Source organism: Gasterosteus aculeatus, chromosome 11 (genome assembly GCF_964276395.1).
Source record: "Gasterosteus aculeatus chromosome 11, fGasAcu3.hap1.1, whole genome shotgun sequence".
Taxonomy (NCBI): Eukaryota; Metazoa; Chordata; class Actinopteri; order Perciformes; family Gasterosteidae; genus Gasterosteus; species Gasterosteus aculeatus.
In genome coordinates this window covers 14,909,195-14,935,363 of record NC_135699.1, presented here as the reverse complement: position 1 = coordinate 14,935,363, position 26,169 = coordinate 14,909,195, and the positions used below count along the sequence as shown (strand labels likewise).

General features: G+C 47.6%; 5 protein-coding genes and 1 long non-coding RNA gene across 15 annotated transcripts; 3 read left to right on the top strand and 3 right to left on the bottom strand.

Annotated features, from left to right (window-relative positions):
- Positions 1-28: 28 nt before the first annotated feature.
- LOC144384554 (uncharacterized) lies at positions 29-1,159 on the bottom strand. The gene is made up of 2 exons (XR_013451343.1): positions 1,019-1,159; positions 29-877 (listed from the first exon to the last, which is right to left on the bottom strand). It is a non-coding gene; the product is annotated as an uncharacterized LOC144384554 (long non-coding RNA).
- LOC120827562 (uncharacterized) lies at positions 118-2,926 on the top strand. The gene is made up of 3 exons (XM_040190546.2): positions 118-849; positions 1,108-1,339; positions 1,449-2,926. Exons 1-3 carry the CDS (start codon positions 544-546, stop codon positions 2,156-2,158), a joined length of 1,248 nt encoding a protein of 415 aa, XP_040046480.2. The 5' UTR covers positions 118-543; the 3' UTR covers positions 2,159-2,926.
- Positions 2,927-2,937: 11 nt separating this feature from the next.
- Positions 2,938-4,618, bottom strand: LOC120827563 (uncharacterized). The gene is made up of 2 exons (XM_040190547.2): positions 4,369-4,618; positions 2,938-4,075 (listed from the first exon to the last, which is right to left on the bottom strand). The coding sequence occupies exons 1-2, from the start codon at positions 4,463-4,465 to the stop codon at positions 3,471-3,473; spliced, it is 702 nt and encodes a 233-aa protein (XP_040046481.2). The 5' UTR covers positions 4,466-4,618; the 3' UTR covers positions 2,938-3,470.
- Positions 4,619-4,720: 102 nt separating this feature from the next.
- Positions 4,721-10,915, top strand: armc5 (armadillo repeat containing 5). Its single transcript, XM_040190544.2, has 7 exons — positions 4,721-5,789; positions 5,875-5,905; positions 6,029-6,139; positions 6,753-7,650; positions 7,738-8,546; positions 8,872-9,004; positions 9,149-10,915. Exons 1-7 carry the CDS (start codon positions 5,418-5,420, stop codon positions 10,485-10,487), a joined length of 3,693 nt encoding a protein of 1,230 aa, XP_040046478.2. The 5' UTR covers positions 4,721-5,417; the 3' UTR covers positions 10,488-10,915.
- Positions 10,916-11,476: 561 nt separating this feature from the next.
- On the bottom strand, positions 11,477-12,646 carry cox6a2 (cytochrome c oxidase subunit 6A2). Its single transcript, XM_040190549.2, has 4 exons — positions 12,492-12,646; positions 12,157-12,232; positions 11,775-11,917; positions 11,477-11,684 (listed from the first exon to the last, which is right to left on the bottom strand). The coding sequence occupies exons 2-4, from the start codon at positions 12,230-12,232 to the stop codon at positions 11,595-11,597; spliced, it is 309 nt and encodes a 102-aa protein (XP_040046483.1). The 5' UTR covers positions 12,492-12,646; the 3' UTR covers positions 11,477-11,594.
- Positions 12,647-16,811: 4,165 nt separating this feature from the next.
- LOC120828498 (uncharacterized) lies at positions 16,812-26,131 on the top strand. 10 transcript variants are annotated; one of them, XM_078083997.1, is made up of 23 exons: positions 16,812-17,022; positions 17,825-17,872; positions 17,960-17,986; positions 18,164-18,223; positions 18,322-18,354; positions 18,433-18,507; positions 18,660-18,731; positions 18,926-18,955; positions 19,180-19,224; positions 20,540-21,385; positions 21,515-21,580; positions 22,455-22,517; positions 22,611-22,658; positions 22,730-22,750; positions 22,939-22,992; positions 23,240-23,275; positions 23,373-23,432; positions 23,733-23,777; positions 23,886-23,927; positions 24,068-24,121; positions 24,459-24,533; positions 25,119-25,157; positions 25,630-26,131. In XM_078083997.1, exons 1-23 carry the CDS (start codon positions 16,956-16,958, stop codon positions 25,704-25,706), a joined length of 1,983 nt encoding a protein of 660 aa, XP_077940123.1. In that variant the 5' UTR covers positions 16,812-16,955; the 3' UTR covers positions 25,707-26,131. The 10 variants fall into 10 exon arrangements, with proteins under 10 accessions (XP_077940123.1, XP_040048043.2, XP_040048036.2 ...); XM_040192109.2 differs by having other exon boundaries at positions 23,237-23,275; XM_040192102.2 differs by having other exon boundaries at positions 20,540-21,580.
- Positions 26,132-26,169: the final 38 nt, after the last annotated feature.

Sequence of the window (26,169 nt, the reverse complement as noted above, 5' to 3'; positions counted from 1 at the left end):
TGCGTAGTTAGCGGAACACAATCGATCTGCATTTACAGAGACCTTTATTTTGATTTTGTGTTTTGCAGCTGTTCTGCTTTTGTTGATTGTCTAATTGAATCACTGGACTGGTCAATACAATGTCATGGGATTATAAATTCCCGTGACAACATCACAGGCATGTTTTTCAGTAGTCCATAACTAGAATAGATTGAATTTACAATGACCAATGAAAACAGAAGAGCAAATCGAGTGTCTGAACCATTTTCCGTTATGAATGACTTGATCTTTGACCAGATTGTAGCTGTAAAAGTCAATAAACAGTAAGCATAAAGTTCTAATAAGCACCACATGGCAAACGATGACACGAGTCGCCCGTTGCGAAAAGTTTCCAACTTTCCGACAGACCTTGAAGGCAGCGCTCGGTAGCTAGCGGGCTAGCTTAGCGTTTGGCCGGCAGCGATAAATGGCGATGCCCGCCCGCCGCCGCCGCCGCGATTAGCTTCGCTCGCCTCCCGTTCTCTTCTCGGCTCCTGTCCCGGGGCGAACCTAGGCTCGCCTCGCATGGACGTCGGCGAGTGCGTCGTGTCGGCAGGCCGCGCCGTGCTGGACATGGCGCAGCGGGAGTGGCAGCCGCTGTCGCCGGGCGAGCTGGAGCAGCGGCTGGACCAGGCGGTCGAGGAGGTCCTGGAGGCCGAGCTGATGGCCCGACTAGACGCCGAGCCTCCGCCGACGAGAGGCTGCGGTCGGGCGCCGCGGAGTCCGGTGTGCGTGGAGCCGCGAGGTCCGCAAGGCTGCATCAGTCCCGCGGAGGAAGAGACACCGGAGCCCGGAGCGCCGTGGGAGAGCGAGTCCGGTGCGGCAGTGAAGGTGTCGTGTCCGTTATTCTCACGCAGGGCTCAGAAACGAAAGATGATCATTAATTTAAAAAAATGCTAGAACTACAATAATATACCTACAGGATATGAATGTTTGAACAAAATGAATAAATAATAAAAAATATATATTTTTTTAAAGGTAAATAAGAACTCCTTCAGACCTGTGAGAGTCTCTGTAGTAACAATGACCAGGTTTCACATTAAAACACCTCTTGAATCCACTGATGGACATTTTTCTTCCCCCCATTAGCACATCACAGGCCTGCTTCAAAGCTCCGGATCCAGGGCTCGATTGGCCGGACGTGCACGCTTGTCTCTGTCCCACACCGTCCTGCTGTCCCTCGCCCTGCTGTCTGAGCGCGTCAGCTACCGATCTGTGTCCCGCCGCTTCCACCTGGAGAAAGGAAACATCCACAGGATCTTCTTCTCCTTCTGCGAGCGCCTCAACGCGCTGGAGGAGAAGCACATCCGGTGGCCAGTCGGTGGGTTTGACCTCCGGGGGCGTGTACTGGACGGGATCGGGGCGGCTTTGTCGAGGATCTGAAGGTAGAACAGGTTTTTTTTAATCAGGTTCTCCTCTCTGTTCTCCAGGCAGGGAGGCTGAGGAATCCCTTTTCCCACTTTGCAGTCCAGAGATGGATCAGCAAGGTGTTCCCCGGGTCCTGGCAGTGTTGGGACGCACCCGCGTCCCCATCCGCCTGCCGATAGGGAAACACGACGTGGAGAGCACAGTGCCTGAAGTGAAGAGGATGAAGAAGGAGGCGCATCCCGACTCCTGGCTGAACCTGCAGCTGGCGTGCGACCGCCGTGGCCGGTTTCTACACTGCAGCGTCAGCAAAGGATCGGACACGGACGGAGGCGGCGCTCTGAGGGACAAACTCAAGCAGCGTCCTGAGCTGATGCCCCCCGGCTCCTGCCTCGTGGCCAGAGGCGGACACCCGCTCAGCGCTCGGGTTCTGACTCCGTATTCGGGAAGTCTCGGACCGAGAGAGGAGCTCTTCAACAAGGTGCTGGAGGAGCATTTCCACATCCTGGATCAGGCAGTTGGCAACCTGAAGGCCAGATTTAAAAGGCTCAGGTATCTGGACATCGCAAACTACGAGCGAGCGAGAGCTGTCGTGTTGACCGCCTGCGTGTTGCACAATGTGTTTTTGGACATTGGACAGGGGGCTCAGGGGGATGTCGAGGAGGAGGAAGCCATAACCCCAGAGGGCGGGTTGGAGACAGATGACGAGGGGTTGCAAAGACGCGACAGCATCTCAGACTTGTTGTTTCAAATGTTTGATTCTGGAAGCGTGTGATGTGATGGCGTGTGGTGGGTGGGCGTAAAATCGTTCAACAGGAAATGTATTAATGATTAAAGAATGGGGAGGAGCATCAAGGCCACTCAAAGGTTTTCTTTTCCATACATCTGATCATCATGGACACGTCACACAGATTTCATTGTACAAATGGTGCAGACAGAATCTTCTCTTGTTTCTGTCTAAACCCCATTTTGATAATGAGATGACATTAGTGCAGTTTTTCCAACAGTGGGAAATAACTCAAAAATAATATAAGGATTTATCTTTACATTTTGAGTCTTAATAAGGCAACAGTAAAGGATGGCTTTGACTTCAAAAGACTACATTGTGTGGATTATCAGTTTTCCACAGTAAATGTGGGTTATTACTGTAGTTCACCATAATAGATGAAAAAGGATTATATTAAAACATCCCCCTTGTTTAAGTAAACCCTAGGACTGTAGTATGTACATTTAAAAACCAATAAGGGGTTTAATATGTATCATGACTTACAAAACCTCAAAGCAAAGCAAATGATTGTCAGTAATCATTTTACTGTTATCTGTAATAATCACACTAAATATGAGATGTACATACCTATTTTCCACAGGTTTACAGATATGTAAACCTGTGGAAAATAATTATGATGCAGTTCTTCCCTTTGACCACTGGAGGGGAGTAAACTTTTATATTTTAAATACACCCACGCCAACCGTCCACTACTACCATATATACTGCGTTACCATAATAACATCCGGTAGTTTCAAAATAAAACCGTAAAAGCAACACAGTGTCTCTGTACAGAAGTCGTCTTTATTGCAGGATTGTTTATTGGAAAACATTACAAAGGAAAGTTTTGCATAGCGATTGTGTAAATGATTAATACATGAACAGTACCAGCATCAATGAATACTGTTAAAAATATAAATCAGTTTTCACTAAAAATCAGTGTTTTAGTCAAACTGATTTCCTTTGAGCAATGATCATAATCCCTTATGATCATTTCCATTTCAGTTTGCACAACTATTGCATAGGTTTATGACATCTGATATACAAACTGGTGCACTGATGTTAGGGTGTATTTTCTTATTTGAGTCATATCTGAGTGTTTCTTGCGCTACAACATCAGCCAACCACCATAATTCCCTTCTTGCAGGCAGTATACAAATAGGTGATGTTTACATCCATTAGACCATCAACAGAAAAGCAGGCCCTATTGTTCTTAAAACGGTAACAGTTAACATCTTAAAAACATTTATTACAAACGCCCTCAACCTGCGTTCTTCGTGCAGCAGTTTTTGGCAATAAAAAAAACAGGGTGTCATCTGGCCTAAAGTCCATCCTTTGACATGTGTGTGCTGTTCTTCTGAGCCAGGCTGGAGATGGCCTGTGCCAGGTTGTTAATGGCGTCTATCTTCCTCTCCTCCAGGGCTTTCTGCTGGGCCCACATGTTCATCTTCCTCTCCTGTAGCTCCATGTACAGCTGTAGGACGTCCTGTGGAGGCCTGGCGGTGCAGGGGGCAGCTGTTGTTGGAGGGTTCGGAAGGATAGGGGTGAACTTCTTGCTGACCACGGCCTTGCCCACTCTCGTCCCGCTGAGTTTTGCCCGTCGCTGGGCTTCAATCTCCTCTCTGCTCTTCCCCAGGATCTCGTGCATGGCCTTGAAGAACTCCCAGTGGACGCTGGAGGCCCCCAGCCTCTTGGCCCTCTCGCAGTTCTTCCTGTATGTGGCCAACATGTTTCTCCACTTGAGGTCACACTCGTACGCCTTCACTGTGATATCGGTGACCTCCGACTCTCTTAGTTTTGTGTTCACTTTCTCTGCCACCGTCTCCCAGAGTTTTTTTTTCTTGCACACAGGCTGATCGAAAGCGAGGTCCATTTCTAGTCTGGTGTTGACGAGGTGCCACGTAGCCTGCAGAGTCCAGATGAATTCTAGAGAAGGAAACCACAGGTGCATCATGTCACTGGTTGTTGAATTATATGACCTTGCATTAAATCTATCACCGTTTTTTTCAGTTTCTTAATTATTTTTATATACATATATAGTGTGATCACAACATACATATGAGCTAATAAGTCTGCATTTGGTTATCGTTAAAGTAATTGGTATGTTGCGAGTCTGTTTATGACTACAATCACTGCGTTGGGCAGAGACTGCGCATTCATCGGGCCCTCCTCGCTTCACGCAGTGACTGGATGAGACCATCAAGGTGGAGGCCACTAACCTGCTTTGGTTTTATCGGTGTCCGCGCTGGACACAACCGTTTCCTTTTCTTCCACTTCAGTACTTTGGATCACAATTGTCTCCATCACCTCCATCATGTGAAAGCTATCAATTAACAGTTAAAAGTTTTTTTTTTTAATTAGTTGTGGGTATCTATCGTGGAATTTAACAACACGTAAGAGGCACCGGTGCCTTTTCTCGCATCGAGTAAAACGATGACTATAACAACGTTACTTAGCAGCCTGGGATGTGTAGTCCGCTTAAACTGTCACAGACAGGCTTTTGAGGGCTTTAGTGTACGAGTTGAACTACAATCCCTAAACGCCACGAGTCTTTCAACACAAGCTACCATTTAACGAAGCCATGGGGAATGTAGTTCTTTCGAAGGAAAGAAATACTGAAGAGGATGTATAAGGTAGTGACTTTTAAACTACAAGTCCCGGCGTATATCTCACCGGCCCACCTCTTTACTCCCTGCTCCCTCCCTCGACCGCCCCTGTTTTGTTGTTTGGCTAAAGATGGCGTTAGCGGCTAACGCAGGCGATTGCATTTTGTTCCACAAAAATATTCGACCAGTGGTAACCAAACATTGATCAACTAGACCTTAAATCCGCCAATTGCTGTGTAAAAATATGTTACATGGAGATAATACATGTCTATCGCGTAGAATAACGCTTGTTCGGCCTTCTCGCGATGGAAGGCCTGTTTGTTAGCGAGTGGACCGAAGCCGTTGGAACTCCATCTCCCATCAGCGACCGCGGCGTCAGGTGGTACAACTTTCCTTTTTCATGGTATCTGTAGTTTTCTGATCACACCACAGTGTTATTTTTTCCTAAACTCAGAATTTTTTTTTTTTGAATGAACTCGTAAAAAAAGCATAATAACCAGTTGACTAAAGAAGCTAACGGCGTGAAGTGACAGGACATGAGATTTAATTTCTCAGTATTCACTGTGAACGTCCACCGATGCTCCACAAAGTGAATAATATCTGTCTCAACTGAGAGGAGAAAAATCCAGATAATTAAACCGACCCGGCCAGGCAGCGTGACCATGGCTGCATCACCCGTGCAAGGTGACGGGAGACAATCTCGAGGAGCCTCCAGAGAGGGTCACCCGTCCTCCCCAGAGTCTTCCTTGAGCTGGTGCTTGGCTCACCTCTCTAAACCTGGGTCAGGGGCCGAGCACCAGGGGCACGGCAGAGAGGTCGACAAGAGGTCCAAAGTCTCTCAGTGGCGAGCCCTGGTCGCCATCCGGACACAGCACATCAAGGGGGACAAGGCCGGCATCGCCCGATTCAGAACTCAAGGTGGTCACCGGCCCCTGTTGGACCTTCTCAAAAACCCGGAGTGCTCGAGGAAAACCCTGGACCTGGCTCTGAGCATCTTAGCCAACTGCTGCACTGAGCTGCAGACACGCATAGAGGTGAGATAACAGGAATATCATCAAAAGCTCTTTTTATTAACCCGCCCGTTGGACCTGCTCACATTTTAAATGTCTGCCGCTACAGGTCCGTAAGCTCGGTGGGATAAAGATTGTAGGTAAGTTGTCTCTTACATTCTTACAAGGAATAATTACTTTTTTAAAACTTCTGCCTCAATCTCAAGGGAATTTATGAATAAATGAATTGTGTGTAATCCTGAGACAATTCCTTACCGTCACAGTGGAGATCCTGAAGGAAAACATGGCCCTGGAGACGGTCCAGAACCGAGCAGCCCGGGCTTTGGGGAACCTGGCCATGGATCCAGAGAGCTCTGCACTCATCCACGCTGCGGGTAAGTCTTAAACGCCAAACCCAATCCTACCTTTACAGGATGCATTACCTTTTTGAGAGACTGCTTGAAAGCAAGTCTTTCAGGAGCCCAACGCAACTCATCGGGGCCCCAACCGAAAACAATCGGTTCAATAATTGATTATTCTTCTAATTTTGATCGTTTTGAGTTAATTTTTCAAGCCAAATATTTGATGGTTCTAGCGGCTCGAATGTGAGACTTTCCTGCTTTTTCTTTTCTTACATTAGTGGCCCAATTACATTTTACAGGTTCGTTCAGTCAGATAAAACAAAACATTTAATGTCGTCACCCTGGGCTCAAGAAAATGGTGACGTTGGCGGTTTTTATGATTTATTATTTGTATTATGGTTTTATGGAACAATTGATTACTCCAGCAAGCAATCTCCAGGATGATCGATACAGGAGATAATTGTTGCGGCCCTGCATTCATTATCCTTGTTCTGCATTATCAGGGAATATCCTAAACCTACGTACGTAAACATATGGAGGTCTAAACGTGTTGCTGCTATATGATCTGTAAGAAGTTCTTGTGTTGGTTTGCAATTCACCCTCGGATCAAAAAAACAGTGTCTTTTTTTTGAAAAACCTCTTCCAGGTGGCGTCCCTCTGCTCCTCCTGTGCGTGTCTCTTTCCTCCGGCCCGTCGTCTCCCACCACCGCTCCGCCCAAAGAGCCCTGTCCCAAACTGGAGTGCGCCCAGTCGGCGGCCCGGGCTCTGCTCTACCTCTCGGATACGCCCCCGAACCGCCTGTCGCTGCTCACCCAGGGGACCTTAACGGCCCTCGCCCCCCTCGTCGCTCCGGAGTACCCCCAGGGGCTGCGGCGTGCGGCGCTCAGGACCCTCCACGAGCTGACCCGAGGCTGCGGCGTTGAATGTGCCAGGGAGGTGTCCCGCTCCGGGGTCCTCGCTCAGCTCGGCGCCATGGCGACGGGGCAGTGCGGTAAGCCCTTTGAGGAGCTGGCGCTGAAAACCCTGGCCAACATGTGCTCCCAGGGCTGCCTTCGCCCGTTCGTGGGGTCACTGGGGGTCATTCAGAAGTTCGCCGAGGAGGTCAAGAGGGACCCGCTGAAGTCCGGAGTCTTCCTCAAGGCGCTGTGCCTGTGCTGCAAGGAGGCGGTCAACCGCGCCAAGGTGAAGGAGAGCAGTGGATTGGAGGTGCTGATTGGCTTTCTGGCTGCCCATCAGAGTCACCCCCTCTCCCGACTGGTCATCCTGGCCTGCGTGGACTTTGTCTTTGACGAGTCGGCTATGGAGCAGCTGCAGGAGTTGGGGCTGGTTCCTCTGCTTGTTGCACGGCTGGTTGAGCTCTCCAAAGGCGAGGAGCAATCCGCCGAGAAGATGGACGTGGGTCTCTCCTCTAGCGTGTCTCCCACTGAGCTCCTGCCTTCATCCTGTTTTGACTCCTTTGACTTTCCTCCTCCTCCTGAGGGCTGCAAGAAGGAGGAAGCAGGAAAGGAGCAAGGCCTTGGTTCCCCAAGCTTTTTAAGTCTCAAGTATGGAAAATTAAAAGCGCAGGTTTTATTCTATTTTATTCTACTGGTTTCTGTTATTTATCTACTTGCTTTTTGTTCTCTCCTCAGGTCCTGGTTGGTGGCTGAGGGATTGATCTCCTCAGAGGGGGACCTGCTGGATTCCTCTGGTGTTGAAGGAGAATGGGGGAGTCTTCAGATCCCACAGTCTTCCTCCCCCCACACTTCCTCTCCAAACCCTGATTCCTTTCTTCCTCCATCTTCTCTTAAAAACTCTTCCCCATCCAACTCCACTGCCTCTTCTTCTTCTTCCTCTTCTTCTTCCAAAAAAGCTGCTCAAACTTCCCCAGTGTCTTCCTCGTGTAAAATCCCTGACGGCCCCCCCACTAGTCCTCCAGCTTGCGTTGTGCTCACACCACAAACCCCGGCCAGTTCCTCTACCGTCTCCTCTCCCACAAAAACTGCCCGAACCCCGGTCTCCCCCATAAAGTTCTCCTCCCCTCACAGGAGGCGGCGGCGTGCTCACGCAGCGGCCTGCTTGACCGAAGCCACCCTCGCCACGCCGCCGTCCGCGCCCCGCCCGGCGGCTTACCACCACCCGTACCACCCCGAACCCTGGACGCCCGAGTCGCCCATCCTGCTGCTGCTGTCGCGCTTCTCCCACGCCACCGACCCGAGCGCGGCCCTGATCAGCGCCGGCGTCATGTCCGGCTTGCTCTACTACCTCACGCAGCACCAGGACCCCAGCAGCAGGTGCTTCCGGATGCTCTGCAGGCTGAGCTGCAACCCAAACTGTTTGCAGGCGCTCGTCCGGACCGGCTCGGTGGCGCTGATTTGTCACCATCTCTGCCAGAGAGGAGGCGGGTACGAGGGAGAGGACCGGCAGACGGACCGAGTGAAGGCCAAAGTTAAACAACTCGGTGAGCAAACGATCCTGCAGCACAGTAACTTTAGATCCCAGAACCGTAAAAAAAAGGGTTAAAGATAGTTCACATTGTATTCATTTTGTATCATTAGTGCACTCTTGTTTAAGTCATTGAGATGAATTCTTTGGAGGAGCGATGCAACAATCCAACTTGTAGCCTTCAGCTACTAAAGAGGATATTCAATTGCTCTCTTTTCTTCCTAATTCTGACATGAATAACACTCAAGAACCAGCTTTTCTACAATCGATCAAAACATCTGATGAGTTGTTGTTTCAAACCGAGCAGTCTGTGACTTAACGTGCACTGTCTGTCCCTGCAGGTTTTGCTCTTCTCAGTAATCTGCGCGTCCAGTGTGAGTCTGGATTCGGCTCGGGGGTCGTTGCCCACGTGATGCTGTCGGGCTCCGAGTCCGACAAGATGAACTGTGCGTTGTCTCTGCCGTTAATCAGCAGGTGAGCTCCGGATGAACAGGAACACGATGAACATCTGTAAATGTGGCGACTGGGAATTCACAAGAGGGAAAACAAGTCTAGTGAAAAAAGCAAATATTCTGATCAAGCGATCACAAAGTTGGTAACCTTTCTTTCCTCCAACAGCAACAAGTCGTTGTTGAAGAAACTCCTGGTGGACAGCGGCGGGCTGCTGCTGGCTCTGCAGCCTCTTGGCTGCCATGACGACGACGACGACGACGACGACGAAGACGAAGACGAAGACCAACCCACTAAAGGTGGGAAGTTTCTCTCTGACTGGTTTCCCTCTCCGCATTCCGGCCGGACTTCTCGGCTCCACTCGCTGTTCTCCTCCCTGCTCATCGGGTGCCTGTCCGCCCTGACGGCTGGCTTCCAAATGGATCTCGCCAAAAACCACCCAAGTCCAGGCCCGACGCAGTCAGCCGGCGACATTGAAGCTTTCCCGCCGCCCTCGAAAAGGCCTCGCCTGGCGGACACCTGTCCCTACGGGGCCTCCAGCTTCGACCTCCTCCTGTTGCTAGACGACGGGACTCGGGTCCAAGCCAGCAGGGAGGCGGTGGGCGGGGGGGAGGAGGAGGCCGACGGGGTCGGCTCCGAGTACTTCCGGGCTCTGCTGCGAGGCGGGTTCGGAGAAGCTCGGCGTGGCGCGGAAGAAGCCATCTGCATCAAGGATGTCAGCGCAGGTGTGCTGCTGCCGGTGCTGCATTACCTGCATGGCTGTCGCCTCCGCAAGGACGCAGGAGCAAACGGGGGAAGTGACGAAGAGAGGAGAGGACGGTGTCCCACCCTGGAGAAAGTAGTGCTCGAAGGACTGGCGATGTGCCGAATGGAGACGGAAGGCTTCGCTTTCCAGAAGAGCGCTTTAGGCGAGATGATGATTGGAGCGAGCAGATTCCTGGTGACGTCGTTGCAGAGCGAGTCGGAGGCTCTCTGCGTGTCTCTTCTGCTGTCCTGCTCCACCAAGGCCGAAGGTCGGGCCGAGAGGGCTGCGCGTGAAACGGACCACGAGTCCGCCGAGGAGAACCTGGCCAATCGGACGTCCGAGCTGGAGTTGTCCGGCTCGGAGGGACAGACGGGGAAACCAAGCGGCCCCAGAAATGAAACGGTCAAAAGTGGCGCTCCAGCTTCCAGGTCCCTTGATCCGGAGGAGTCGAGGTCAAGACCAAAGAACTGTAAAAGTTCAGGGCCGCGCCTGAAGCCGGCCGCCGGGGATTCCCTCCGCCGCGGAGGAGACGCGTCCCTGGCCGCTCTCCTCCCACAGATGCACTGGTTCTCCCAGCGGTACGGCTACCCGGCGCTGGGCCGGGCCTGCCTGTCTCTGCTGCTGGGTTGTCGGGACTGTCCCCGGCCCTTTGCGTCCTCCTCCCTGGCCGGGGCTTGTCTTCGCCGACTCGCCAGAGAGGCCGACTGCGCGCAGACCCTGAGACGGGAGCTGCTGAGTGTCGCCGCGGCAGCTCTGGGCTGAAGATTCAGAAGGTCGAGTGAGTCGGCCGTGCGGCTTCTTCTGAGCTTTGAGAAGCGTCGTTTTTGTCAAATGTCTGGAAGGTTACGACAACAAGCACGAGCACCTGAACAGCTGTATGAATTATCCGTTGATTTACCGTTGACAGAAGTAACCGTTGATTTATTTTCATGAACCGGATTCAGTTTTGATGTAATCTGATATGAACTGTACCCGGTCCCGGCATGACATGATTGTATCCTAATTTACTAATGACATTTTTGTTCTTTTTTTTTTGTCGTTTAGCTGGAAGTGCTGGAATTATCAGGTTTGGTCTAGTGGCCAGTTGTTTATTTTGTACATAGAGATAATATGGAAAAGAGGGTTTACAATGTATAGATTCCAACTGTCCCATTTCGACTCATGCCACTGAATACATGTTTGGAACATCACCTGGCGTTTTGATTTCTTAGCCGTCGCATCGCGGCTCAGCGGCAATCGCTGCTCTCCGCTCCGCCGCCGTACAGCCTGCGAGCGATTCACCGCCTCAAGAGGACGAGTTGTGATGAGTTTTGACGATCTGCTGACTTTTAGCTTAACAAGGTCAAAGGTTAATGTAAGCTTAAAAGATTTAAAGTTTCTTACTGGGACATTAAACGCGGTGGCTGGAAAACGTCTAAACGAGAACACGCAGTTCGTCGTGGGACGTTCATGTGCTCAGGCTCATTAAAACTTTCCAACTTCGTCACGCTGAGAGGAAAGGCCTTTTGTAGAAGGTGTAAGCTAGCAAATTAAAATGTATAGTGTGTCGGCCGATTTGTGTTCACACTGAGAAGATTATCTTACACGTTTAGTTGAGTAAGTCTGTTCTTATTTCCTCTGCAGCGCTCCACACCACCAACCCTAAATCACACATTTAAAAGCTCCTGTCGGCAGCGATTCCCCCCCCCTCCCCAGTGTTGACCTTAGAAATAGACCCGGTCGGGGGAAAACAAATGACACCGATCACAACGTGGCACAAAGTGGTTTTATTGCTGTCTAGGTGGCCCCTCGTTCGCTTGAGTTGAGCCAAAGTTCGCCGCAGTCTGATGCGAGCAGTTAAAGGCCGGCTGAGGAGCCCGGCCCGTCCTCTCAGTGGTGGGACTCCTCGTAGCCGCCGGGCAGAGCGTTGGCGTGCGCGTTGTGGAACAGCGAGTGGTTGCCGTCACCCCAGGGGAACTTCTGGAAGGAGACAAATAAACACAGAGGTGAAGTCGCAGAAGGAGGGGAAAAAAAAACACAATCCCCCCCTGCCAGGCGGTCTGGACGCACCTTGGTGCGGATACGCAGGTGAGGGTATGGCACAAATTCTGGGGCTTCGTGGGAGTGTGCCTGCATCTTCATGTAGGCGTTGGCAACGCAGACGGCGACGCCAGGTAAGGCCAGCACGAAGGTCAGGATCTTCCAGGTTCTCGCTGTGGGAAACAATCAGTGAGAGAGAGACTGAAGCACCGGGTGAAGCTTTGGAGGCAAACGAAACCATAGCGGCTGCGTCTCTGGTCCATATCAGTAACACAACATGGTCCCTGAGCTTTTGGGCTTTAAGTAGAGGTGCATGTGCAGGACGGCTGGTCAAGCTCAAGGGGCCGAAGCTCAGAACCTGGAGGCGTCGATGCGTTTTGTTTTGGAGGGGTGAAGGTGAAGACGCACTGACCTCCTCCCTCGTGGCTGGAGTGTGACGCGGCGGCGAGCACCCGTCGAGCAGCCAAGGCAGCCGGAGCCACAGACATCTGGGGCGGAAGATTGACTCAAACGTTATGACAATGTGACACGAGTGGGTTCTTAAGGCCCGCTTCAGGGAGCTTTTTACCGAGTGCCAAAACGCTACGGAACCCTGTTGGAATAACGACAATAACTCGTGCAGATTGATTTGTCCGTAAGGCCCTTTTCAAACAACCAACAGCAGGCCCTTCAGGCCGAGTCTACCAGTGCTGTTGTGTATCAAGTCATTACAAATTGAAAATACAAGAAAATCAGGCGAGAACTTACTGTTCTTCAGGCAGTAATCAATATTCTTTGAAACCTTTTGTTTTTTCTTCTAGAAAGCTCCACACTAGTTTTGTTCTCTTCTCCTTCCTGCTCGTTTGCCCTTCAGTCTGTCCTAAACTGGACTCGCTGTGCCCGACTCCTCCCCTCTCAGATCTGTCCACGCGCCAAGAAACTTAGTTTATATTTGGGCCAGTGCAAAGGCTGCTGATATGTGACGAAGAGGAGAGGGGGGGAGGAGGAGGGGGGAGACTCTGTGTGGCCTGAGTGTAAAAAGAGCAGAAGGCTGATTAATTCCCATTAATGTCTTAATTAGACAAGTCGGGTTCAGTCACCAGATTTCTAACGTATTAATCATCTAATATTATAAGTCCTTTTGGTACCGAGATTAGATGAATATACCCGTATATATGTGGACCATGTAGTTACCTGTGAGGAAAGTCTTTAAAGAAAACTGTACGGTGCCTTCACACTGCTGTGCTAAAGCCATAGCGTGAAATCCTAAAATCCTAAAACAATCTGTGATATTTTGGCCAGATATGTTCGACAAAAATGTTCTCTTGTGTGAAAGAATGTCAAGTAAAACTGAATTGATTATTTAACAGACAGTTGTTTTACTTGTGGTAGTGTTGCATTAAGCATTAAGCTCTCTCCTCATGCAACACGCTGTGTGGTTTTTTGCTGCTGGTTGAATCCCGCGGCCTTCAAAATAAAGGGTTTAAGCTGATGAACCCGCACAGAGCCTGACGTCTTAAAGGAGCAATGTTACTTTTACAGTTTATAAAGGTAATTTAATGAAACTCGTCAAAGGCAAATCTTGTATATAGCTTTAGCTTTACTCCAGGTTGATTAACTACTTTTAAGTTTAATATTGTAAGTGTAGTCTTTTTTTTAAACACTCTATTTTTACTTTTACCCAAGTATGTGATTTCTTCTCAAAAACCTTCACACACAGGCACTTTTCTCAATTTTGAATGTTCTTTTTGTCCCATCGGCCGAGTGTTGATCCTTGATTTCCTCGCTGTTATTGATGCCTTTGTGGTCTCCGTCTGGGCGGCTTCGGGCCGCGGTGCAAACAGCAGCCGGAGCCAGAAGTGATGTCAGCCGGTCATGCGAGCAGCCAGTCTGAATGTCTCGCACTCGTGTTATTGTGGGCAGACGTCAAACACCCCTTCAGCTCCAAAGCTCCAGCACGGCCATTTATTATACTGGCATACAGCTGGACACCGTGAGGCTTGCAGGTGTGCAGCAGTCATTTATCCACACAAACGTAGGTTTACGACCCAACTAACCTAACGCACGTTAGCGGAGCCTCATTCTGAGCTTTTTGTTGGATGGATGATGGACGGCCACAAACAGACAGACAGCGTTTCCATCAACAGGTGGAGTTTATAAATGCACAGCAGCCGGGGGGGGGGAAACCCTGCAGACTCAACACAGCAAAGTGGACAGACGCATAATGATGTGCAAATAAAGAAAATATATATTTTCCAAAAACACGACGGCTCCCTTCACCTGACTGCATCCTCTTACAATCAAGTTTATAAGTCACAGCGTGAGAGGATCTGAGTCATGGGTCAACAGTTATGACGCTAAAGAAGATGCGGTAGACTGAGTTCAGGTGAGTTTTCCCCTTCACGACATCCCTTAACACACACAAACACACACACACACACACACACACACACACACTCTGTCTGTGTGTACTTCATGCCAAGAGAACTGCTGATTGTGTGCAAAGCAGTAAGTGTGTGTGAGATGTTGGACGGAGGTGAAAGCCGTTAGAAACAGTCTGTCCCCTCTTTGCTTCGTGAGTTTGTGTGTCTCTCTCTTTCCAGGCCGCTTTTGGACAGAGACCCTTTCTTCAGCTCGACTTATAGATTTTTAACAAGATGTTTAAAAAAAAGTTTTTTCAGCAGAAAAAGGCCAAAAGATGCTGAGTACCGAACTGGAGCATCTGGCTCCCGAGGGACCAGATATTTCCATCCAGGTTGGAAGAGACCAAAAACTGAGCTTAAAAGCTCCATATTTCTGAATGAATCTGCTAGATACACATAAATAGATAACAAGTTAATGCGTGATAACGTGTTGTATTTATTGCCTGATCGGATTCCACATCTTATTACTGTTGTTTTTAATTCTACTAACACTCTTCGGCCACATCTAACAGTAGCTGTTCTCTGCCATTGAAATGTATTATCCTCCTTAGTATAAAGAACCTTTGTGTAGAGATGCTGCGTCATTAAAAAGGACCCTGACAGGCTGTTTTATGGTCAGCTGCTTGCTTCACTCTTCGTTCCAACTCTTCCATCTGACTTCAGCCTTCAGATTCACGTTCCCCTTTTCTACACCTGTGCCCATATTCTCTCTGATGGAGTAAACTTGCTGCGGTAGTGTCCTCCTACCAGAACCTGCCAGATGTTTGCACGCTACATGGAGCCGAACACCAATATTGAGCCCCAGCTGTTCTAGCGGCTGAAAGAGGAGCAGGAGCAGAAAACCAAACGGTCCAGTCCTCAGGAAAAGTGTAGAAAAAACAAGTGAAAATCATTTTTATCAAAACTGAAACGAATAATGTCACCAGATTGAAGCTATTCATAAAAAGTGTTAAAAATGCAATGATTTATATCTACGCCTCCGACCACCAAGTGGCACCCCGCTGGTTTTGACCAGCAGAGCATGTGTTTATTATTTTACACATGCTCTGGAACATTTTGGTTTGTTTTTAGAGGGAAGGAAACCATTTTTTTGCAGAATGGCTTCTCCCCTCAATGGACTTTTAAATCATTCCTATAGAGACTGAAATTCTTTGCGGATCCACAACTCTTAACTTTAGCGAGGGCATCATGCCCACCTGGACTGAGATCTAAACCACAATCTAAAGCTTTGTTGGATCCATCTTACAATCCGTTTTTCAGATTTACACCGGACACCAGTATGAAATCCACACGTAACACGACAATGCCTCATTTGCATTTTTAAATAACCGTGGCGTGACCTCCAAGGACACGTGAGGGCGGGAACACACACAGAATGTAATTTCTATGTGTACATTGGGGGGCACGCGGTGTTTCTAACACGACAGACCACAGGGGAACTGCCCTCCAGATGTGTCTCCGCAGACACTGCCTGTCCTCATACCTCTCTGCAGGTAAACCAGACACTGTCTGCGCCTCCGCTCACAACAATACCTTCTTGAAAACATGTCGATTTTACTGTCAGGGATAAATGTTTAGAAGCGCATCGCGGGTGAGGGAGCGTCGAGTCAGTCGCGGGTTGTGTTATTGTCTCGGTACCACCAGAGGAGACGACGTGGTGGTCCTACCGCGTGACTTCACTTTTTCCTCAGGTGCATCGTGTCCGTCACGCGTGGCCCTCCAGACAGACGTGTGCGTCGAATGTGCTGTATCCGAGGTCAACACCTGGACTTAAACATTGGGAAACGACCTCCCACACTATAGAATACGAGGGGGACGGATGCTCGTTGTACTCCGTCTCGACACACTTTTAATTCAGATCCCAATGTTCTTCTGTAGAGAACCACGGAAACTCCTTTAAAGCCATGATTTAATTGAGCTGGCGGCCTTGAGGGCTTTTTTCTGCAGCGGTAGAATGAGTCTCTGTGTGTCCGTAATTGTTAATTGCATGTTTTTTTACTAACGAAACACCCAACATAATTATACAAATTATTTTACGTTTACTTAGTAATTTCCACAGGATATTTACTCTATAACACATTCTGTTTGCCCTCCTTATTTATAGAAGGACTAATGATTGCTCCATTGACAAATCCCAAGTAAAACCGGGCCGCTGTTTAACCGTCTTTGACGCAGGTGAGTTTGTTTTTGAGGATGGCTGAATATATCATAATATCAGTATGAAAGGCATTGAGCAGGACCATTCTGATGAGGAAACAAAAGTGCAGAACCAGCGCTAAGAGGACGATGAAGCAACGCAGTGAGACGAGGAGAAAGCTTTTCCTCATGCAGACAGGGTGCTTATCTGTCCACTGACATGATGTGTGTCCTCTGTCTAGATGATTGTCCTCATTGAATCCTTCTCTCTGCTCTGCACATTGCATATTTCTACTTCACTAAAAGGTTGTGTGGCCTCCCTGGCTTTCAGTCTTCTGAATGACATTTGTCAACTTTCCTCTTGAAGCAGAAAAGCATTTACCCGAGAAAAACGTAAAAAAAAAAAAGTGAATGATGCTGCAATAAACCACAAGCTCAATGTCACCAGACTCTTACAAATCCTTGGATTTTCTGGCTTTAGCATCAAACGTGTGCGTGTGTGTGTGTGTGTGTGCGCGCACGGAGGGGGTGGACTGGGCAGTAGGAGGGTATCAGAGAGAGTCCCATATATAAGACACCGGGAGTAGTGCGCCTTCAAGTGTCTGTCTCTCCGTGCTTCTGTCCATCAGTTGGTCTCTCTGGTCTCCTTCAGCGCTGCTCTGTTTTCTCCACCATGCTGGTTCCAGCTCTGCTCCAGACCTCCCTGGTCCTCTGGCTGGCTCAGCAGACTCTGCAAGGCGGTGAGTAGAGCTCCAGGACATCGCATGTAAAGACCGAACGCTGGTGTTTGCTCAGTCCTCCTCCTGATGAGGATGTGTCCAACTTAGAATGATCAGTGATAAAATGATTGGTTGAGAGAGATACAATCGCATCGTAACATATATATATTTTTTTATTTACAAAGAAAAGTTTGGTTACTTCTGCACAAATTTCTAATATTTAATGGTACATTTTCATTTTCATTTTGGTAATTAGAAATTTTAAGTGGTGCCTGTTGACACGTCATCTCATCGCGCCATTTCACCTTCAAAGCTCTGATGGATCTCCAATGATTCGCTCTCACTCACTCGCTAAATATCATGTCTGTGAGACCGAGGGAAAGAAGAAAAAAAAACCTGCACTACTTGGAGAATGAGTCATCGCGGTTTACGTGATCTCATTTCTTTGAATCAAAGGCCGCAATGAAAAGGTGGCACAGGCGGGTCAAATTTGACGACCGAACGTGAGACAAACAGAAAGTCGCTCGCCCTCTTTTTCCATCAATGGGTACCTGTTCCTCTCGCCTCACCTGTTGGTTGCCAGGTCTGGTGACAGTATTCATGGGACACTGGTGGCATTTGTAACACTCAGTAGCTTAAAGTGTATATATATATTTATATGCCTCTCATACACACCTCAGTAATAAGGCTTTTGGTCTATCAGATACTGCATAAGCTGTTAAGACACATTTTGAATTACAATTGTTGGTCTTTAAAAATCCTTTTACATATCTAACCCCTACCAGTTATACAATGTTAGTGTTTTGATATTTCTATTTGTTAGGAGTGAGACCACAAAGGGTATCCTGGGGACGAGTGCAGCCAGCTCGAGGTAGGTCTCCAGTTTTTATAACTTTTTTCATGCACATATATTGTGTTTTAATTACTTTGAAGACAGCAGTCGTTTTCTTCTTGTCAGGTGTTGGCGTTGGAGTACAACCTGGAGGTCAGATGCATTTACCATTACGCTTAAGCCAATTTGCTAACCAATGACTAAATAATAAATATGCTTTGGTGCTTTATTTACATTTACAGAATGCTTAAATTTAAGGCTAAAACACAGCAGAAGGGCAGTAAATTGTGCAATGGAATCTTTAACTGTTTCTCTTGTACTTTTTATCAGTTGCAGGTGCCCTCGGAGCAATGGGGAACCGATATGGCACCAAAGCCATGAAGACTGGAGGTTTGCTCAACTTCCTGTTCACCTCCTTGCAGCAGTGACATGTGTGACTTTCACTTCAAACGACAAACGCTGGTCTCCTTTCTTTCTTTAACTCTTAGTTGGACGTTATTCTGGGGCTCAGCTTGGCGTTGGTAAGACATTTTTTGCGAGTCTCTTTGCACACTCTGCTGCTTACCTACAATGTAAAATACTTTTGATTGTTTTTACAGGAGGTTACAGATCTTATGGATTAGGAAGTAGAGCCGGCCTGAGGCAAGGTGGATATGGAGCCCAGGGAGCCTATGGTACATCAATATAACCCCTTAACAAGCTCTCACGGCCTACTTGCTTTGTATGATCCCCCTTGAATCCTGTTGCTGATGTTGATTTGTAACAACCTTATGAGTGCCACATGCACATGTGATGCACATCCTGACATCATTTCTTTTCTTTGCAGGTGCCGCTTTGGGCACAGCGATGGGGACAGGACATGCAAATGGACTTGGTTATGGCCAGGGCGGAAAACGTGGTAAGACTGAAATATCTAAAGTTAAAAATGTTCACTTGATGTATTTTGTAGATCAAGTTTCTATTGATCAGGTTACTATATTATCAAATAAAGAACAGTTACAGAGGAGCAGGTTATTTGACTTCTTCTTCTATCTTTCGTTAACAGTTGACAGTCTCTTTGTAAATTATACCGTGTTTAATTTGACTTCCCAGGTTATGGCGCTGGCCTGGGCACTGTGCCAGGTAAGCAATGACAGATTTCTGTGATTTCCTCACATTGTTTGTGCGACAGAGAGTTTACACGGTGAAACCCTTTGCTTGTTTGTGTGATGAATCTCCACTAAGCCCATTGCCTCTCTGCAACTAAACAAACAAAACAAAGCCCGGGGCACTAGTGATGTAATCAGAGTTACAGATTTGCCCCCACAGCCTTTGAATTTGGCTTTTTCTTCTGTTTTTCTCACCAGGATATGGGGCTTTAGCCGGCAATGGCTATCATGGAACCCGACCAGGCAAGTGATGAATCATGCCTTACCTCAGAACCAAATTACTCGGTCCGGTCAGCTCGAATTTGTATGCTGGAGGGTATTTTGTAATGTTTCAAACCCTCGCCGCTGCCAAAGCGCACACGCAGGCCGTCAGTTAAAAAACAAACAAACAGGTTCATCAGATTGCACAGAAAACCGTGTGATAATCAGATGATTTAGTGCCACATTTGAAGATAACGTCGCTCAAACACGCCAACACGCTGCACAGAGGACGAAGGAACAGAGATGTGGTAAAACCTTCACCACAGGAGCCTGCGGTGTTCGTGTCTGTCAGCCCGTGTGTGTCTTTGTACTGTTGTGTGTTCGCCTGTGCCCTCTGCGGAACTGGTGTCTTGTGAGTTCTGCAGGTTGAGTTCATGCTAACTTTGTGTTGGCATGAAGTCACATTAAACCTCCTCTTTTTTTATCATCAACTCTGTGGTTATTTCTGTGTTTTGTCGAGGTTGCATGAGTTCCCAAGCTCGTAATACCACAGTTTAAAGTCTGTGATGGTTGATGTACTTACTGCTGGAAAATAGGTTATGCAAACTAAATACACACTAATTACCTGTGCAATTAAGTTGAAGGTGAAATACGCTGTATTTTGCTAGAATCTGAACAACAATTCTGCTCATCTATTTGAGTCAATGGGGAGAAACAAATATTCACACATGCATGTAAGGATACTGTGATTAGCTTACTGTGGTCCCAGCTCAGCTCCCCACTATCTTGCGTTATGGAATGCATGCAAAGGTTTAAAGAAAGGTCTGATGAATAAAACTGCAAACATTTTTGTTCTCTTAAAAACATTTGCTGTGTACTGCAGGTTCCTGCCTTCACAAACCACCAGCGTCTGCTGGGCTTGTATTTATCAGTTGTCTCTGTCACACACTGATGAGCCCGTTGCCCTGGTGTGTTTTGTGGGATGGCAGCATTTTGTTGTCATGTGTGGATGTCATTGCTCGGTGACTCAGTGAGAAGCGCTACGACTGTCCTTTCAAAGTGGGGCTTCAGCTGTATGCTGTCTCAGCTCTAATTATGGTGATGATTATGTCCTCTGACACTGGACTAGTTTTAAGCCATAATGGGTGTTGCCTTGTTTCCTTTCGGTCTGTTTCGAGTTTCTTCCATTTGAGTTCTGATTATACTTTGGGTGATGTGTTGTGTTTCGTTGGATGCTCTTATACACATCTGATGAGCTGCAGAGGTTATTTTGCAGTGTGCCGTTGAACCTCAAAGAAACACTGTTGCCTCTGCACAACCAAGACGCCGTGAATCTATGATGATATTTCTCTGCCAGGTGTGTCTGCAGCAGATTTGGGTGGACCTCAGATGGCCAATCTGGGCCGAGCTTCCCAAGATCTGAAGAGAGAAAAGAGCAGAGCAATCGGTCCCTCGTATGGCGACAGAACTCAAGCCGGAATCCCCGACATGCGGAGAAGCGATAAACCGACCGATCCCTATTTGCAGGAACAAACTGGCTTCAGACCTGCTGCACTGCCACACGGACGAGAGATCAAAAGCATGGATCTTCTGGGCAAGTCATCGAGTCTCAGACCGTTGACACCTCTTGACAAACCGAGTAAAGGTCTCAGTCTCGCTGCTTCACAAGCACACGGAGGAGAGAGCTACGATCCTGCAGTCTTAGAAAGGAGGCGCGCGGTTAACCATGCGCTGGCCGCCATGGGGGTGAGACAGCAGCAGCCTCCGGTCAAAGATAACGCCAGGACTCCGGGTCCTGCTTCCTCTCACCTCCAAAATGCAAGAGACTACGATTCCACCGTCCAACGGAATCAGCAAGCCCCGAACTGTGGATCCACCCGTGATTTGTTAGACATGTTGGGAATCCCTCACCAGGAGCATCTGGGTTCAGAAACGCAGAGGACTCGAGGTCCGGCGCTTCCACCTCATGTGGATAAGGACGGGAGCCCTCTTGGACACGCGACTCCACAAGCACAAGGAGAGAGAAGCTATCAGTGGCCTCGTTCACTAACTCAAGATGGCGGAGGCAATTCATTCCCTCAGGGAACCAACGGCTATTTCTCTGCTGTAGCAGAAGACCTCGGGCCTGTGGCTAAAGACAAAAGTGGACCTAGAATCCGTGGGACCGTTGCTGTAGAACGTAGTCATGACCCTCTGCAAGGAGGTGAGAGCCATGGACCGGTGATCCCAGGTGAAGGGGGAACCCAAAGTTTAGGCATCGCAGCAGTAGAAGGGCGTGAGGCCAAAACCTTTACTCCTGATGGTCAGAAAGTGAAACACCTTTCCCTCGCAGAGCGCGATGTCAGGGAGTCAAAAGCCAGAATCCCAGGACAGACTGGGAGGAATGACCAGGCAACAAGTAAGAGCACAGCTTTGTCTTCATGCATAATGTTGTCATTTATTCTTTAGAATAGCACATTTATTGGGACAACTTTCAACTGAATTCCTATGAACTGCTGCAAACCCATTCTCAACTTACGGGATGTTTTATATGTGAACAGCAAACCCTACATAATAACTTCCATTTTCAAAAAAATCCATATGTGTATTTGTAGTAGTAAGCAAAGCATTGGGCAGCGGCCACTATAACGGACAGGATAAAACAAAGGGGAGCTTATTGTCCGTATGATTCCACAAACAAATCGGCTTTTCTGTTCGCTGAGTGCTAAACCGTCCACAGTAAGTGGTCAGATCATTGACCTGTATGTGTATTGCTTGTACAAAAAATGTACATTGGGTGCAGTTTATCCTTTTGTGTCTGGACTGATGTTTCACTGTGGTTCTTTTTTTTTTTTACAAAACAATTTGCGGTTTTTTATTTTGATCCAATGATGTCATGAGGAGATGCTGAGAGAAGTGTTAGCATCTGGTGTTGTGGTTTTTGGGACTCGGTCCAGGAAAGTGTCAAGTGGAGAGGCTGCAAAAAAAAACATCGGACCGCGACAAACATTTTGAAATCCGTTGTGTGTTTTTTGCTCCGCTGTCAGCTGCACGTGTCCAGCACTCCATCAAAAACAGCAGCTTCCGTGTCTGAGTGGATGAGTGTGGCATGTTGTGTCCTGGTTTTATTGGGGTTTTAAAAGAAACAGACAACAGACTCAACCAAAAGCAACAATTGTCCTCCGTTTGCAATCATGTTCCATATTAATACAATGGATTATGCATCCTTCAGTCCCCCCCCCCACCCCTCCGAAAATCACAAATCCTTTTGCTGAGCTTGTGTTCCTCCTCAGGTTATATTGGCGGACCGGGGAACTATCTGGGAGCAGGCCTGGGCGCCGGGGGCTACGGACCAGGTGACGCTTCCCACCGATGCACCGCACACAAAAGAGTTCTTCTGATGGAGATGCTGATGTTACACTGCCTGTCATAATGCATTCTGCCTACAGGTTTGGGACAGGGAGCATACCAGGGTGCTGCAGCTGGCAAACACGCAGGTAAATGTTCTTTTTCTTCTTCTTTGTATTCATTTAAGGTTTGTTTTTCTAACTCTCTCTCTCTCTCTCAGCTGCTGCTGGTCTTGGACAAGGTGAGTTTCGATGTTAGATTCTGCCACAGGACGTAGGACGCAGAGTAGATGGTAGAACCATAATAAAGCGATCATTTGAGAAAAGTGTAGGGTTTGTACGAGGTAAAATGTTGATGTATAGTAAACAAATGCAGAAGTAGCGAGGCTGTGGGTCCCGTGCAATACGTTTTGAATGTGTGCTAACGCAGGCTACGGCGATGGAGCGACGGGATACCTGGGTCACGTGGCGGGCAACGGCTACGGTAAGTGGCGACTCATCAGACTGCACACACGGGCCTTTAAATTCTACCAATCAAATTGTGCGCTCTGCAAGTACAGAAGGCAAAACATAATTTGAATATAAGAAAAAAATGAAACTGTAGACTTTAAACGCAAGTGATTGCCTGGAATAGATTAAGAGGATCACTCTTCATTCTGTTTGGTGTCAGTCTTTGTTCTTTGTCATAATCATTTAAAAAGTTGTAACACTAAAGCTCCTTTTCTCAGCAGGTTATGGGAATGGTTACAACAATGGTCACGGGGCCGGTGAGTGTTAATTAAATACAAAATATGAGAACAAGGTGGTCTACTCAAAGGGTCCTTAGCCCACAGATACGTAGTGCTAATTAGCGCTGTGTTTCAGGCCTCGGTTACCCATCAGAGTTAGCTGACGGTGCTGAGAACAAATCAGGGAAGCGTGAAGGTAACAATTTTGGGGAATCATAACCTGCTCAAACCCGTAATCGGAGATGGCACTAACCCGTAGATGCTTGGATCTGCAACATTTTACAGCAGAATAAAATAAGAGGCCGCTGAGGAAGCTAAAATGCCCGGTGTTTTCCACTGGGTGTAGCTATCGTCTCTTATTTATAGACGCTGACCAATTTAATCTGGTGCATTAATGCTCATGTAGAGGCTTTTCCCGCTATTTAATGTGCAGGTGTGAATCAGTTAATAAATGAACAGTGTGTCTCACTTGTGTTTTTATTTCTGATTTTTCCAGCCCTCGGCACAGGAGGCTATGCTGGACAAGGACAGGGAGCATACGGTAAGATATTTGATTGAAATTATACCTTTTAACAATTCACCAATAATGTTCTTTTTGAATATTTTATCTGTGTTGTTTGTCCTTAAGGCCCTTCGCTTGTTCTTTCAGGAGCACTCGGTGCAGGACTCGACACCACTGGGGGGAAATATGGTGAGCAGAGCTGACAGGATGACCTCCCCCTTCTGTCGCACTATTAGTCAGGCTTCTGTTCATTACTGGTTTCTATGCACGGGTGGGGTTCGAAAAAGGGGAGAAGACTCAAGTTGGCCCTTCTGATTTCTTCCTCGCAGGAGGAGCTCAGGTTCCTTACGGTAACGCTCCAGTGATCCCAACTGGACTGGAGGGTAAGATGCGCACGCCGTAGCCACTTGAATTCAGCCTTTGCTAAGCCCCGCCCCCTGCTGTTGTTTCCAAAGGAGTTTCAAATAAACGAAACTATAACACACTCGTATTACAGTATCATCGTATGAAGTATCATACCTGTTGATTGGACACCAAGGCGTTCCCATTACAGTATTTGGGACTATGGTTACCTCTGTAACTCTCAAGGCCTCTTTGTTATTTTTGTTTATCAGGACACAACAACCTCACTTTGTTACACTACAATCACCCATCCTGCTCATTAAAACCTCCACGGCTACCAGAACCGTTAAATACTAAATGGATTTGTCCTCCCCTCAGGGAACGGTGGCTACCCGTATCCCGCTCAGCAGCTCAACCTCGGTGCTGAAGGTGCCAAATCCGCCAACAAATATGGTGAGAATGAGTGTGTGTTTTGTGTGTTAGGGAGCTGGGGCCACAGAGGACCTTGACTCAAAAGCAGACTCAAGGAGAGGAGGTCAAGGTGCTTTACTTGGGGCAGGGGGGTTGGGTACACGGGTAGCCGGACAGAGCAGGCGGATTAATCCAAAACGGTGGGCAAAGATTGACGGGTAGACAGAAACACGGGACGGCGCACTCGGGTAACTCGCTGGTAAGCTCAGGAAATGACAGAAAACACAACTGAAAACAAACAGTGACCTAACACCCCAGTCTGGGTGTTACTGCGTGTGTGTGTGTGTACGTGTGTGTACGTGTTTGTGTGTGTGTGTGAGAACTTTAGGGTGAGAAAACGAGTTTGATGGAAAAGTAACAGGCTGTTTCGGCAAAGCAGCAGGGTGTGATAATCACACTGAGTCGGCAGCCCCCAGTCGAGTAATAAGCGGACTAGTTGTTCACCCGATGCAGGACAATCTGAGATAAGATTAGACATCAGGCCCTTACCTGTGCACGTGAAGATGAAAATCATAAATGTGTTTTGTCTGTTGTGAGATTGTAACTTCCTTGCCTTTGTTTGATAAGGTTACGGTGCACATCTGGGAGCCACTCAAGACGCCTTGAGTAAGCAGTCCTCTATTTGCTCATTCAAGATCGACTTCCACACACTTTCCTCTCTCTGGTGACCTCATCAGTGCGCACTGCACACTCATGTTGCATCTAATGATTCTGCAGTCTCGCAATTTGTTCAAGCATTCACATTTTACCTAAGTGAAAGAAACAAAGTAAGTAAGACACTTTTGTAAAGTAAACTGAACATTAACTTTTATTTAAATCGCTGCAATATAATGAACTTTTATTTAAATTGCTGCAATATAATGAACTTTTATTTAAATTGCTGCAATGCCATGAAGTAGAACTGCATATTTCATGGATTATTTTCCACCCAAGAGCCCGCCAAGTGAATCGGCCGAGTGCTCTAATTTAATCGAAACATTTAGGTTTAACCGCGCTGTCAAACCTCAAATTTTTTTTTGCGCTGCAGCTTGTTTTAAACACATTTATAACATTGATCTGCGTTGGTCCTTCTTCACAGGAGAGCAAGTTGGCCAATACGGCGAAGTGAACGGCGCCCTTGGAAATGGATACAAAGGTGTGAATAAGGGAATGTAATCGGCGGATGGAGGCCCAGTTAAAACGTCGTAAACTATTAAAGCTTCCGCCAAGGTTCTGAATTCTGTGATTCGTTGCCTGTGCACCCTCGTGTTTGTGTCCTCCCTGTCCTCTTTGTCTCTGTCTTTGACCGGGCTAATTTAAACATCCTGGGCTTCTTCAAGTGGACCATTTCCATAATGTGTTAAATGTCTTTTTAAAGCTTTGTGTGTTTGTGTGTGTGTTTCAGACCTGTTGGTTTCTGTTTTGTCTCTATTTTTAACTTCCTGGTCTTTTTTCTTTTAGTTAACTTTTTTTTTTTGGCGGCCCGATAGTCTAATTTGTCAGTGCTGAACAAACTGGTGGTGATGCACGGACATACATGTTTGTAAAGTGCAAGAGGTTTGCCTCAGTGTTTCAAAATAAATATGAAAGTACTTATAAAATACATTTTGTGTCAAATGATGCCAATTAGAAGCTTCTG